This window comes from Oryx dammah, unplaced genomic scaffold (assembly GCF_014754425.2).
Source record: "Oryx dammah isolate SB20612 unplaced genomic scaffold, SCBI_Odam_1.1 HiC_scaffold_8, whole genome shotgun sequence".
Classification (NCBI taxonomy): Eukaryota; Metazoa; Chordata; class Mammalia; order Artiodactyla; family Bovidae; genus Oryx; species Oryx dammah.
Window position 1 is genome coordinate 35,418,853 of NW_024070192.1, and position 15,945 is coordinate 35,434,797.

General features: G+C 44.9%; 1 protein-coding gene across 1 annotated transcript; it reads right to left on the reverse strand.

Moving 5' to 3' along the window:
• Nucleotides 1-6,968: 6,968 nt before the first annotated feature.
• Nucleotides 6,969-15,731, reverse strand: LOC120866093 (polyunsaturated fatty acid (12S)/(13S)-lipoxygenase, epidermal-type-like). Its single transcript, XM_040243579.1, is given in 15 exon segments — nt 6,969-7,586; nt 7,679-7,719; nt 7,722-7,842; nt 7,950-7,980; nt 7,982-8,047; nt 8,623-8,745; nt 8,867-9,036; nt 12,408-12,642; nt 12,697-12,830; nt 13,620-13,780; nt 13,923-14,026; nt 14,540-14,662; nt 14,747-14,828; nt 15,015-15,216; nt 15,597-15,731. Coding segments are annotated over 15 exon segments (1,908 nt in total). The 3' UTR covers nt 6,969-7,406.
• Between the last annotated feature and the right edge of the window lie 214 nt (nt 15,732-15,945).

The window sequence follows — 15,945 nt, forward strand, 5'->3', positions numbered from 1 at the left end:
TTCCTCATTTTGCCATGTCTAGTGTTTCTGCTGTAACATTCTATCCAGTTAAGTGTCAGCGGTCCTCTTTTTAAGTAATCAGAATTGTTGCTTCGATTTCAGCCAGTCCACACAGTGAAAAATATAACCCACCTGGTCTGAAGATGAGACACTCTAGAACCACACATTTTAATTCTTCAGTTTATTGTTCACGGTTTAAATAGAGAGCCCTCTAGGGGGCAGCAGTGGAATAACAGGAGCTGCTGTTGGGCCTTTGTAGAGAGGAGACAAAATGGTGACCTCTAGTCTAGAGCTTCTAGCTCAAAGAGAACACTTAGCATTACAACCCTTGACCCTTTCTCTTACCGTTTACAGGTGGTCACCATGTTACATACGGCAGTGTAAACCGTTCACGGAGAATCCAGTGTGAGTGCCCACCTGGAATTGGTGCAACAGTACTGCCCTGCATGAGTACAGATGGATTAAGAGATAAGAACTGATCAAAGTCACATCAAAGGGATGTGACCAGGATTCCTGAAGCTGTTTTGAGCCTGGTATAGAAGGAGGGGAGAAAGATGATTGGTGGGAAGATTAGGGGTGTGGAGTTCATACAGGAATCAACATTAACAAAGATTTAGAGCCTCTTATGTCCAATGATGCCTGGGCAGATTCTGTCAGTAAAATTGTACCAGATTCTCCTGGAAGATTATAGTGGGCTTTTTTTTTTTTTAATATAGTTGATTTACAGTATTGTGTTAATTTCCACTGTACAGCAAAGTGATTCAGTTATGTGTATATATATATATATGTACATTCATTTTTAGCATATTATTTTTCATTATGGTTTATCATAGATACTGAATACAGTTTTTTGTGCTGTACTGGAGGACCTTGTTTATTATGGTGAAATGATTTGAAGACTGGCGTGAGTCCTTGGCCTACCCACATTCAGTCTTGATAGTTTAATCTGGGTCTCAGTAATCCTGGTCCAATTGTCTGCTTAATTTCTTCACGTAAATGTCCATTGTTCATCTAACTCAATTTTTCTTCTCTCCAGCCCAGTCGTGCCCATACTCATAAACCCAGACTCAGTCTTTTAACCTCCTTCATTCACTCCTCTTCTGAAACTCAGTCTTCAAGTTCTTTCAATCTTTACCTCACAGAGTTTCTCCAGAAAAGCTTACGACCAGTGAAAAAATTCTGAGAGCTTATTTCTGAGACTGTCTTTTATAATCCTTCTGAGAAGGCAAGTTCTAAGCTCAAACTCCACCTCCTGCTGGGTGAGATGGTGACTGAGTTGTTGAAAGGTTGGCAGCAGTGGGTGATTTTTAATGGGCCATATGTGTCTATTTCTACCTTGTTCACTGTATTATGTTGTTTTTGTTGTTTTGTTGTGGCACACGGACTCTCTAGCTGTGGCTCACAGGCCCTAGAGCATGTGAGCTTAGTAGTGGCAGTTCACGGGCTTAGTTGTTCCATGGCATATGGGATCTTATTTCCCTGACCAGGAATCAAGCCCATGTCCCCTGCACTGGAAGGCAGATTCTTAACCACTGGACTGCCAGGGAAGCCCCATTCTTTTTTTCTTACAGCTGAGTATATTGGGAAGAAAAAAAAATATGTATATATATGATATTTCTTAATCCAACCATATGTTAATGGGCACTTGGGTTGCTTCCTTGCCTTGGCTATTGTAAATGTGCTTGCCTGGTCATATCTGACTCTTTTGTGACCCCATGAACTGCAGCCCACCAAACTCCTCTGTTCATGGAATTTTCCAGGCAGGAATACTGAAGTAGGTAGCCATTTCCTCCTCCAGGGAATCTTCCCAACTTAGGGATCGAACCAGAGTCTCCTGCATCCCCTGCACTGGCCGGCAGATTCCTTTACCACTGAGCTGTTGTGAATAGTGTGTATCAGAGTTTTAAGTGAGAGTCCCAGAAATTCCTGCTCTGTTAGCAAGGCCCCCCTCTCCTTCCCCACTCCCCAAAACCCCTCATCATCTTTATCTCCGGATCAGAGACTGATATACCATGTCCTTTATCTCTGTTTATGTCAATTGTTATAAGAAGAACAGGTTTAGGGCTGTTAATATGACTCTTTTCATTGCTAGAAGTATTTATTTACACTTTCATCCATTTTTTGTTTGACCAGGCTTGACAGAAGTTTGTCAGTTTTGTTGGTCTTCTCAAGGAGTCAGTTTTTTACTTTATTGATCCTATCAACTGTATCTTTATTCCTAATGTATTATCTTAAAATTTTTAATTCATTGTTTCAGCTCCTTGATATTTTATGGATTTTTTTTCTTCTCCTTTTTCTAACTATCATGGTAGTCAGAGGTCTTTGAAAAGGGAATAGTTTGGGGCTAATGTACTAATGCTGTTCTCTATGCAGCTGGGTTTTAGGTATTCATAGGGAAGGTCTACGCTCTCATTTCTGGTCTTGTGTCCTTTGCTGCTGAGGGTAATTGATAAATAAAACAATATTGTAAATACAAAATGATAATAAATTTGATGAAGTGTTGACAAATTCCCAAAGTAGAACTAAATCTTCCTCAAGAATAGAAAACCTAAATATATTTTAAACTATTAAAGAATTTTATCATATAGTTAAAAACTTTCCTACCAAAACAAACAATCAAACAAAACAACAGCAACAAAAATCACACACATACACACACTCAAACAGACCTAGAAGTTTTAGAGTTGTGTAAAATATTCTAGGAAAAGATAATTCCAGTCTTAGATAAGATGTTTCCAAAAATAGCAACAACAACAAAAAGAGAAACCCTACCCAAATAACTACTGGGCAGTTAAAACCTTGATAAAAATCAGAGGATTGCTTAAGAAAAGAAAATTATAGACCTTTCTCTCAAAAACATAGAAGTAAAAATTGCAAAATGTTAACAAATTGAATTCAGCAATATAAAAAATGACTGGATTAGATCATATCAAATGTACAAAGTTAGCTTAAGACTTAAAAAGTCATGTAGACAATGCCAGTCAAAATCACAACAGGTTTGGGCTTTCCTGGCGATCCAATGGATAAGAATCTGCCTGCCAACGCAGTGAACATTTCCTGCTTCGGGAAGATCCCCCTTGCTGAGGGGTAACTCAGCCTGAGTGCCACAACTACTGAAGCCTGAAAGTTCTAGAGCCCATGTTCTGAAACAAGAGAAGCCTGTACACGCAACTTGAGAGTAGCTCCTGCTCACCTCCATTAGAGAAAGCCTGTGCACAGCAACACGGGACCCAGAGCAACAGCAGCAACAAAATCACAACAGGTTTTCTTTATGGAACTTCACAAACAGAATCTAATATTTATATGGAAGGCCAGAAGTCGAAGAAAAGTGAAAGCACCCTTAAGGACAAATTAAATGAATATGTATTTTCAAATAATAGGCTATGTTCATCATAAAAATGTAGTAATTATGTTAGTATGGAACAGAGAAAGACAAACTGATAAAGGAAATAAAACAGCCAGAAATAGTCCCATTCATACATGGCAACTTAATTTATGTCAGCATTATAACCTAGTTGAGAAAGATGGACTTCTGAGCAAACAGTGCTGGGATAACTAATTATCCAGGTGAGGAAAAAAATGGAATTGGACCATTATTTCACACCATATCCTACAATTTTATTTTAATTAATTAGTTAATTTTTGGCTGCACTGAGTCTTTATTGCTGCGGGTGGGCTTTCTCTAGCTGTGGCAAGGGGGACTACTCTTGCTTGCAGTGCACGGGCCTCTCAGTGCGGTGGCTTCTCTTGTTGTGGAGCTTGAACTCTGGGCATGTGGGCTTCAGTAGTTGTGATGCACGGGCTTAGTTGTCCCGTGGCATGTGGAATCTTCCCGGAGTAGGGATCAAACCTGTGTCCCCTGCACTGGCAGGCAGATTATTCACCACTGGACCACCAGAGAAGTCCCCATATTTAAAAAAAATCAGTTTCAAGATGAATAAATGGAGAAGTCAGGGTTCATGCAAAGCCACAGAAATATAGATACTATATAATTCCACTTATATAAAATACTTAGAAGAATCAAAATCATGTAGACAGAAAGTATAATGATGGTTTCCAGGGTCTGGGGGAAGGGTAGGATATAGAATTATTGTTTAATGGCTATAGAGTTTCAGTTTTATAAGATGAAGAGAGCAGTGGATGATGGTGAGGTCTACACAACAGTGTGAGTGTATTTAATGCCACTGGACTGCTATACTTTAAAATGGTTAAGGTGGCAAATTTTATATTATGTGTATTTTAACACAATAAAAAAAAAGAGAGAGACAGAAAAAAGACAGGAAAAATCCTTGGCTCGCTTTTTCCTTGAATATTTTGAAGGGACCCACTGCTGTTTGGCATTGACTACTGTGACTTGATCTTTTTGCCCTTCTGCCTACAGGATTGTTTACTCATCTTTAAAATCCAGAAACTTTAGGGATATACCTCTGAGTTGACAATTCTAGGTCAGTTTTCACTGGTACTTGATTATTCCATTCAATATGTAGATTTTTATTTCAAGAGAGATTTCTTCCATTATATACATTTTAACATATGTATTCTATTCCATTGTTCTATCTCATTGTTTCTTTTTTAGGAATTGCAATTAATCTGTCTGTTCTTCACTCTCAGTCATTCTATACCCGTTGTGTATTTTCCCTCTAAACCTTTCATATTTTGGTTTGCATTATGTTTTATTAGCTTTTAAATTTCTAATCTTTCTACTGTGCTTTCTATGTCTAGTCCCTGTTTTGCTCTTCTTAATTTAGCTCTTCTAATTTCTTCCATGTTTTTTTCTTTCACCTTGTGTTTCTTCCCAGAATTCTGCTAGTTCCCTTCTTTGTATATATATATATATATATATCTTAAATATTTTTATTTTCTTTTTTGTGCTCCTGATCTTCCCCCTATCCTGTGCTCTCTTAACTCTTTTTTTCCATATTCCATTGATTTTCTTTATTGAAGTATAGTTGATTTACAATATTGTATTAATTTCTGCTGTATAGCAAAGTGATTCAGTTTTATATATATATTGTTTTTTAAAAATGAATATGTATCTTTATTTTTGGCTGTGCTGGATCTTCATTGCTGCACTCGGGCTTTTCTCTCTTTGTGGTGAACAGAGGCTACTCTCTGGTTGTGGTGCGCAAGCTTCTAATTGTGGTGACTTCTCTTGCAGAGCTCTGGTTCTAGGGCATGCCGGCTTCCGTAGTTGCGGCACATGGGCCGGGCTCTAGAGCACGGGCTCAGTAGTTATGGTGCATGGACTGAGCTGCTCCGCAGTGTGTGGGTTCTTCCTGGGCCAGAGACCCAACCTGTGTCTCCTGCATTGGCAAGTGGATTCTTTACCACTGAGCCACCGTGAAAGTCCATATATACCTTCTTTTTTAATATGCTTTTCCATTATAGTTTATCATAGAATATTGAATATAGTTCCCCATGCTGTACAGTAAGACCCTGTTGTTTATCCACTATATATATAATAGCTGCTGCTGCTAAGTCACTTCAGTCGTGTCCGACTCTGTGCGACCCCATAGATGGTAGCCCCACCAGGCTCCCCCGTCCCTGGGATTCTCCAGGCAAGAACACTGGAGTGGGTTGCCGTTTCCTTCTCCAGTGCATGAAAGTGAAAAGTGAAAGGGAAGTCGCTCAGTCGTGTCCGACTCTTTGTAACCCCATGGACTGCAGCCTACCAGGCTCCTCCGCCTATGGGATTTCCCAGGCAGGAGTACTGGAGTGGGGTGCCATTGCCTTCTCCGATATTAAAGCTAACATTCGCTAACCCCAACCTCCCGCTACATCCCTTCCCCAAAACCCTCCCCTTCGGCAAGTACCAATCTGTTCTCTGTGTCCGTGAGTCTGTTTCTATGTCATCAGTGGGTTAATTCGTGTTGTATTTTGGATTCCGCATATAAGTGATATCGTATGGTATTTGTCTTTCTCTTTCTGACTTCACTTCGTATGACAGTCTCTGGTTGCATCTGTGTTGCTGAAAATGGCGTTACTCTTTTCATGGCTGAGTAGTATCCCCTTGTATGTAAGTGCCACGTCTTTATCCGTTCATCTGTTAATGGACTCTTAGGTTGTTTCCATGTCTTGGCTATTGTGAACAGTGCACGTGTACTTTTCTGAATTAGAGTTTTGCCTGGATATACGCTGAGGAGTGGGATTGCTGGATCATGTGATGATTCTGTTTTTAGTTTTCTGAGGAACCTCCATACTGTTCTCCATGGTGGCTGCATCAACTTACGTTCCACTAACAGTATAGGAGAGTTCCCTTTTCTTCACACCCTCTCCAGCATTTGTTTTTTGTAGAGTTTTTAATGATGGCCATTCTGACCAGTGTGAGGTTGTACCTCATTGTAGTTTCGATTTCCATTTCTCTAATAATCCTGCTAGTTCCCTTCTTACCTCTTCTTTTTGATATTCCTTCACAGTTGTGATTAAATCATGAGGTTTTTTCCTAAACTCACATTGGAAGCGTAATTTTGATCTGCTCCCTAGGAGTATGTTTCTGGTGAGAGTCCTCTTCATACAGAAGATTTTTTGTTCTTTTCCACATGTGTCTCTGTACAGATGCAGGTGGAAAAGAACAAGAAGAATCTTCCAGAGTGTGCAACCCCTATTTTTAAGGACTATTTTTAAAAAATGTGTTTTCCTACAACTAGAAGGAGAATTCAAATGGATTCTATTCTAAATCCTACATGCCCCTATTTATTTCACTGGCTGCTGTCCAAGGTACAGACCTAGTCATCCAGGGTAACCCCTTGACATCTCACACGTATATTTTCCCTGGTGATTTCTCAGTTCTACCAATAGGCCCTCCTTGCCTTCTCCTTTCTTCCACGCTGCTCTCAACCCTGATTTATACAGTTTCCTATACAGCTTTGCTGGTATTAAATGCTTTGGGCAATCAGTCAGAACTTCCCTAATTTAGGTTTAAAAGGTTTAAGAAAACCCTTGAAGGATATATTAATTACAGAAAGAAATTTTTGTTCTAGGAAAGCATCTTTATTTTTCTTCCTTGAAATCTGAATGAGAGAACAGGAAACAAACTAAGATCTTTTTTCCTACCTCCTTCCTTCACCATGCATAACCAACTTTATTATTCAATTAGATCTTTTCATTTATTTTATATGTCTTTTCATTTCATTTATATACAAACTAGATTCTTTGAGAAAGAGGAGATGGGGACAAAGGACAAAGAAGTGGACATTAAGGTAGGGCAGCTGTGGGTAGGGATGGGTTCCAAAATTCAGTGGGAACCATTCATTATGTATTCCCTAGAGTTGGGTGATGTAGCACCCCTGAGCACTGACCACACAGCTTAGGGGACAGTCTGTTCACCAGAGGCTGTGGCCAAGGAGCGTGGGGTATTCAAAGGGTACTTAGGGAGGGCAGAGTTTGGGAATGATGTGTGCAAGGCATCAGATGGTCACACTGTTCTCTACCATGCTGGGTCGAAGATACTCATAGGGCAGGTCCAGGCCTGCATTCCGGACCTCAATCTCCTTGTCCAGGGCAGCCAACTCCTCCTGGAATTGCTTCAGCACAGCTTGAGGCCCAGGGTCAGAGAAATAGTTTTCTTTGTGCTGCCCCAAGGCCACCTGACAGGGGAGAACAAAAAGGCTCAGCCTGTGGACCCCACGGCCAAGAACACTGCTCCTTCTCCCCTAGGGTGTAAGCATCCATCTCTAACCATGACAGGCTGGCATCGGCCAAGGAATTTTATGAATTTTATGCTCGGGCCTGGTGCAGACTGGGCAGTGAGTCTACTATATCCTTCTCTGTCACATCCTTGGAGATGGGCGGAGGCTACCGCATGGTGCATGGACCATTTGGGATCCAGGAGTACCAGTCCAGCTGCAGGTAGGAGAGCCTCTCAGAAACCCAGGCTGATGACCTAGGCATTTGGTCCCCTATCTTCTACCTCCCAGGAGCCCCAGGGGGCGAGGATCACAACAGGTTACCTGGCCCTGGTGGGTGGAAGCATGCTGACCAGCACGTGAAGATGCACATGGTGATGAAGTGGCAGAGCTGAGCTCGGGACTCTAAGGAGATGGGGAACCTGTGTGGGGTAAGAATTTGAGGCTTTGAGACCAGGACAGGAGACAGTTGATCTCAGGCAGTGAAAGCTATCTGGGGATATGGGAAAGAATTCCTGTATGTGGTTGTGCCTCTAGTACACACATAGTGTGTATTCACATGTTTATGGGCTTGGATGAACATTTGCATTAGGGAGAAAGGGTAGGAAAAGGTGAGGGAAAATAACTAAAGGAAATGTATTTGGTTCTAGAGGAAGCTCTTAGCAAGTTGCACAAGGATGGGGAATCCTATATGAGAAGGTGAGAAAGGAAGGGGGCTGGGGAATCAGGAGTGACTAGAATTAGAATTTCTGGAGGAAGCTCTGAGTGTAGGGTGTCTTAAATTTTGGGGGGGGCTTTAAGTTTTGTTTTGTTTTGTTTTGTTTTGCACTGAGGTATGGCCAGTTAACAAACTTGTGAGTTTCAGGTGAACAGCAAAGGGATTCAGTGGTACATATACATATATCCATTTCCCCCCAAACTCCCCTAGGGTGACTTACAGTATTGTGAAAAGGTGTGGATTGTTGACAGGGTCAGTGGGGAGGGATCTGGGCCTTACCCCCGGTCCTGGGCCCCCTGCAGTCCAGTCTCGGTGATCTCTCTACACCAGGCCTGAAGTTCTGGATCATCCTTCACAGCTCCATCACTCTTGTAGAAAAGACTGACCATCTTCTCTACATACCTGCTCCCCAGGGAAGAAGACACTGGGTCTCAGATGGCCAGCCTAGGACCTTCTGGATCTGCAGTCCCCCTTGTTCTCACGAGGGGGCCCACAGGGTCTTCCCTGTCGGTGTGGCTCTCACCGGCTGATGGCTCCCCAGAGCCTGAGCGCATCTTGGCCATAGAGAGAAGACTTCACATCCAGGAGCCCGCAGTCTGCCAGGTCATCAGGAGGGCAGAAGGAGCGATAGGTCAGACCAGCTGTGGCTCTCTGGAGAATGTCTACGTGGCCGCCACTCCCAGTGCTCACCACCTGAGGGCCACCCACAGCAGATAAATTAGTGTTTGCCATGTCAGCTGAGGGCTCCCCTGGTGACTCAGAGCGTATAGAACCTGCCTGCAGTGTGGGAGACCTGGGTGCGATCCCTGGGTTGGGAAGATCCCCTGGAGAAGAGCATGGCAACCCTCTTCAGCATTCTTGCCTGGAGAATTCCATGGATAGAGGAGCCTGGAGGGCTACAGTCCATGGGGATGAAAAGAGCAGGACATGACTGAGTGGCTAAGCACACAGCACATGTCAGCTGAGGGGGATGGCAGTCAGGGTCAGGAGATTCAAGCCCAGTGGCCCTACTCAGGTCCCTTTATGAAGGAAGCTACTCAGGTGTGAGGCAGATCGGGGCTGGCCTTTGGTAGAGGACACCGAGCTTCAGGGAGGAATGGGAAAGTGAATTCCTTCATCCTTGTACCCTCCTCCCTCTTTACCCATCCCTCTCCATACCAGATCAAAAATTCCCCATTCAGAGACAAGATTACTCCGGGCCAGCACATTGATCTCCATGGTGTAGCAAAAGTGTGGAATCAGGAGCTGATTATGGAAGAAAAAATTGGGACATAGTCAAATAAGAGGGGTCCCAGGACCCATGAGTGGAAAGGAGATTAGAGGACCAGAGAGAGGAAATAAACAGGGGAGAGGATGGGTCTTCATGAAAAGAAGAGAGTGCCTGTTGGATTGTATTGTGTCAGGTTAAGATTTGGGAGAGGGAAGATGAGGAACTGTCTTCTTGGGGTCACCCAAGGTCAAAGGTTTTAGGAGTTCACTTATTTGCACAGTTTCATGTAATATATAAGAATTTTAGGAGTCCTTTGTCTCACATCACAAAAAACTAGAAAGTTTCCTACATGTGAAATTCTGTCTTATACCTGTGTCTTATTCCTATCAGTAGAGTATCTCTACTGGTTTCCAACGCAAACTCTTCACCTCCTCTTTGCCTTCCCTAGGGATGTCACTCCTGCTCTTCTCTCTCTCACTTAGTATTTGATACTCTAAAGAAAAACCCTTGGCTTAAACTTAAACCACTCTCTAGCAGCATCCGCATTGCTTGCTTCCCCTTTCATAGCAAGTCATCTTTTTTAAAAAACTTTTTGTTTTATATTGGAGTATAGTTGATGAATAAAGTGTTAGTTTCAGGTGTACAGCAAAGTGATTCAGTTGTACATATACATGTATCTATTCTTTTTCAAATTCTTTTCCCATTTAGGTTGTTACATAATAATGAACAGAGTTCCCTGTGCTATACAGTAGGTCTTTGTTGATTGTCCATCTTTTTTTGTTGTTTGCTTTGTTTTAAATTAATTTATTTATTTTCATTGGAGGCTAATTACTTTACAGTATTGTGGTGGTTTTTGCCACACATCGACATGAATCAGCTACAGGGTGCGTGTGTCCCCCCATCCTGAACCCCCTCCCACCTCCCTCCCCACCGCATCACTCTGGGCTGTCCCACAGCACCAGCTTTGAGTGCCCTGCTTCATGCATCAAACTTGCGTGGTCATCTGTTTTACATATGGTAATATACATATCTCAATGTGATTTTCTCAAATCGTGCCGTCCTCTCCTTTTCCCACATAGTCCAAAAGTCTGTTCTTTACATCTGTGTCTCTTTTGCTGTCTTGCATATAGGGTCATCATTACCGTCTTTCTAAATTCCATATATATGCATTAATAATATACTGTATTGGTGTTTCTCTTTCTGACTTACTTCACTCTGTATAATAGACTCCGGTTTCATCCACCTCATTAGAACTGACTCAAATGCGTTCTTTTTTTATAGCTGAGTAATATTCCATTGTGTCTGTGTACCACAACTTCCTTATCCATTCATCTGCCAATGGACACCTTTAATATAGCAGTGTGCACATGTCAATCCCAAACTCCCTAACCATTCCTTCCCCCCTCCCCTGCCCCGGTAACCATAAGTTCGTTCTGTCAGTCTGTACATCTGCTTCTCATAGCAAGTCTTAAAGGAGTCACCTAGTAGTGTCTCTGCTTCCCCACATGATATTTTTCTGCTCAGCCCACACTGATCAGGCTTCTGCCACCTCCACTCCCCTGAGATAGGATTAATCAGTGGATTAACCAATGACTTCCATATCAACAAATCCAAATGTCACTTCTCTGTAACTGTGTTTGCTTCTCAACAGCATGTGACACAATCACACCTCTCTCTTGAAACACTTTTTCCTTTTGGCTGCCCGGGTATCACACTTCTTGTTTCCTTCCTTCCTCAGTAGATAGCTCTCCTCTTGCTCCTTCTCTTGCTTAATTCCCTCCTTTCAATTGATAAGGGTTGTGACACCCTAGAGTTATATCTGGGCCAAATTCTCTGCTGTAGCTACAAACCCTAGACAGCTTTATCTAGTCTTCATAATGACTTTAGATATGTCTGTTTTCTGATAACTTCAAAATCTATACCTTCAGCCACACTTGCCTTCTAAGATGGCCCACACTCTGTGGAGTGTGTTTCTCTCAAAATAAATCCACTTCTTACCTAAAAAAAAAAAATAAAGAAAGAAATCTATATCTTTAATCCTGACCCGTTCCAAGAACTCCAGCTCATATATCTGACTGCCTTCCTGACTTTTTCTTTTTCTTTTCTTTACTTTTTTTTTTTTTGCCACACCACATGACTTGTGGGATTTCAGTTTCCCAACCGAGGAATGAACTCAGGCCTTGGCAGTATAAGCTTGAATCCTAACCACTAGGTCACCAGGGAACTCCCTTTCCTGACATTTCAAGCAGAGCTCTTGATTCTTCTCCCCACCAAGTAACAGGGCTTTCCCCCTCATCTTCTCCCACCTCCCTTTCCTCCTACCCAGCACTTCGACCACTCACACCCTACTCTCCAGTCACACCTGATATCAGTCATCATCCGTGGAATGACTGGAATCTCCTGCCCCTTACTATCCAACTGACAACATCCTTAGCCCAAATTTTAGTTTATTTGTAAAACCTATTCTCACTCTTTCTTTAATCCTAGGCATTTCCATAGCACTGTGTATATGTGTGTCTGTGTAAACTGAGATTGCTACTAAACATGCCATAAGGTCGTGTGTAAACATCTCCAGAGTCTAGGAGTGTGAAATCTGAAGGGCAGTCAGATGCAGAATTAAGAGATGCTGAAAGGTGGCACCAGAGGTAAAGAACCTGCCTGCCAATGCAAGAAGCATAAGAGACGCGGGTTCTATCCCTCGGTCTGGAAGATCCCCTGGAGGCGGAAATGGCAACCCACTCCAGTATTCTTGCCTGGAGAATCCCCTGGACAGAGGAGCCTGGTGGGCTACAGTCCATAGGATCTCACAGAGTTGGACACGTCTGAAGCGACTTAGCACGCACGCACGAAATACCTTGTAGATAGGATGCAGGCTGGGCAGGCTCCTCATGGTGGCCACAGAAATAACCTCAGCTATCAGGTGGCCCCTCAGCAGGTGTGACTGTAGCTGGTGCAGCTGGAAATCAGAGCTCCGGACCCAGGTCTTGGCAAGGAGCCAGGCCATGGGGGGATCTGAAGGCAGGAACAACACAGGTGGGGGGCATCCATTCCGAGGTGGCTGGAGCTAGAGCAGGAGAGAGAGTTGAGGGCTAAGGACCTGGGTGTCCAAGTCCCTAAGGACGATCAATGACCGGGGGCAGGACACCCGGTCCTCTCTTCCATCGGGCTGGAGCTTCAGCATGACCAGAGGGGCTGCTACATACTGTTGCTTAAAAATGATGACATTAGGCTTGACCCCATCCAGCCGGGAGAAGTCAGCTTCAAACAGAGTTCCAGTCTAGGGGGTGGGGAGCAGGGATAGATAAAGGGGTTGAGGTTAGTTCTGGACCTGCCCTGCCCTTTTCTCATTGGTCAGGCTGATTCCTTTCCCTGTCCATCAAATCTTTTACTTAAATGCCAATAACTTCTCCCATAACCAAAGCCCTAAATGCACAGTTTCCATGTCCAGTATCTTTCATCAGAGTTGGAGCTCTCCGATGTGAATTTTGTGGTTTTCCTTGTACCCCCTTAGCCCACAACAAAACTCTTCCCTTATCACCCTCCTTCAGGCTTTAGCCAAATGTGGCACATTTCTTTGATCTGAATTCCCCTCCCCCCAAAAACATAGCCCCAGCTGTCTCCAGGGCTTTGTTTATTCTCTCTTGCTATTTCCCTCCAAAAGTTTGGGCTCTTCCCTAAGGCTGAGAAATAGCTAATGAAGAAAGAAGAGATGAAAATGGAGATGGAAAGAAGAGTTAGCAGAAGGAGATAACAGGAGTTGGTGTAGATCAGTGGGTCTCAACCCAAGATGTTACCCCCTAGAAGATATTTGGCAATGCCTGAAGACAACTGGGGGATGCTGCTGGCAGCTAGTGGGTTGTAGCCAGAGATGCCACTAAGCATTCTACAATGCACAGGACAGCCTCCCACAACAGAGTTATGAGAAACCCTGAAGTATAGATGGAGGAGGGTGTAGATTAAACAGGTGCTGATGGAGGAAATGAGGGAAGGGGAAGAGAAGAATGAGGCAAAGAGAAGGAGACTGGAATGATGGCTGGGTGATGGGTGAACAGATGAAGCACAGCACCTGGAGTTCTTTCTCCAGCTGTGTCTTCAAGTCTTCCATTTCCGGAGGCAGCACCAACCGTGACGGGAGACTCGTGGAGCGTCTCAGGAGCATGGGGTTTGCCCCGTTGAGGAACTGGTACCCAAATAGGGCATCATCCTTCCAGGAATTGCGGACCCGCTCTAGGGACAACAGGTGGGAGGATGCTGTGAGCTCCGAGCTCCTGATGTCACAGCCCTATTACTCCCTGACCCTCTCCCCTCTCCTTTCAGATCCCTGAGTTAGAAATATGTGGATAGGTCTGGGGAGGTTAAGGTAACTGACCAGCCAGAGGAGTTTTTCCTCGTGGGAATACTTTACTGAAGTCTTCCAGTCTTCTTACAGAATTTGTGAGATCTAATGTCCCCTTTAAGGCCAAGTCCTTCAACCTGTGCAGAGAAGGCAAGTACAAGAAGTTCAGGAAAGAATCCCACCTTGCATCCTGGGATGAAGATGTCAGCCTTAACCTGGCACTCGAGAGTTGGACCATAAAGAAGGCTGAGTTCCGAAGAACTGATGCTCTCGAATTGTGGTGCTGGGGAAGACTCAAGGGTCCCTTGGACATCAAGGAGATCAAACCAGTCCGTCTTAAAGGAAATCAACCCTGAATATTCATTGGAAGGACTGATGCTGAAGCTGAAGCTCCAGTACTTTGGCCACCTGATGCAAAGAACTGACTCATTGGAAAAGACCCTGATGCTGGGAAGGACTGGGGGCAGGAGAGGAAGAGGGTGACAGAGGATGAGATGGTTGGATGGCATCATCAACTCAGTGGACAAAAGTTTGGGCAAACTCGGGAAGTTAATCAAGGACAGGGACTCCTCATGTGCTACATACAGTCCAGGGGGTCGCAAAGAGTTGGACGTGACTTAGCAACGGAACAGCAACAGCCTGGCACTCACACTTTTGCCAGAGAGAGGCTGAAGTCTAAATCCTTATCTGCAAGAAATCTCTCGTTTCTGGGAGGATCCCATTGCGTACTCCCTGCTATAGGCAGGATTAACCCCTCTTTCCAGAAACCCCATCTGGAGGAAGAAGATGGAATGGGTATAAGTAGGGTGGTGGGTTTCTTAGGATCTGTTAGGGATCAAAGGCTTCCTGGGGCTCACCGGTACACCTTCCTTCTTTCCTCAAGCTCTTGCTCCCGATGTTTCTTAAACTGGTTCTGGGGATCATCCCTCACGGTCCGGGCTGGGGAAGGGGTCGCAATAGAACAGGGTCTCCATTAACATAGCTTCGTTCTCGGACCCCTTCCACAACTGAGCTGCTCAACCCCATCCTTTCCCTTCTCCCTTTCCCTCCATCTCTCTTCTTTCCCTCTTATATCAGAACATCCAGCCCACCAGGTGCCGCCTCCTGTTTTCCCACTGCTCTCACCGGTGCCCTCGGGCAAGCAGATGATCTCGTTGCCCTGCACCCAGCGGTAGCAGGGGAAGAAGGCCTCGCCTTGGGTGCCGGGACCCTGGACCGCGATCCACTTGCAGAACCAGTCGAAACCCACCAAACTTTTGTGCTTGCGCAGCTTTACCAGCAGGAGGCGCCCCAGATATAGGGAGACTTCGACCTCGAGCTGCACTTCCTGCAGCACAGGACGCTTTCAGACATGGGGTGCAGGGTTCTCGGAGAGGGCGGGTCAGAGAACCCTCCGAGAAGCCAGGCTTCTCTTTCCCCTCCGACCGCTCCCCGGAAGAGACCTGAATCCGGGTTGGAGGCGAGGAAGAACAAGCCACTCCGAGGGGAACTCAGGCCGGCAGGCGTCTCCTTTTCTCTGCCCCTCCACCCGGGCAAGGAAGTGCAGCGCTTCTCTCCCAGACCTCTCGCCTTCTCTTTTGCTACCTGGCACCCCACCCGTGCCCGATCTCCTTCCACAGATGCCCAGGGGTCCCTCGCTGCAGAGGCCCCAGCGCCCCCCATGTGCGCCCCTCCGCGACCGCCGCAGTCACCACTTTCTCCACTAACCCTGATCCGTATCGGCCGCAGTATCTTCCCCAGGTCCTTCTCCCCGTGCTCGCCCACCAGCCACAGCTGCACCAGGTTGCCGGAGCCAGCGAAGAGCGAGTCTCCAGTGGCGACACGAATCCTGTATTTGCCCATCTTGCCCGGACTTGGACCTGAGGTGGGGGACCTGAAGGAAAATAAGCCATTTATGGGAATCTGAGGCCCAGCCCCCGAGGAAACCACACCCAGACCACTGTCTCTGTTGTGTCTGGTTTCAGGGTCCCCACCTAACACCCACTGGTTCGTCTCGCCCTCAGATATGCAGGTCCCTGTCTTGTCAGCTGCTCTGTGTCCGCAGGGTTTCTCACAG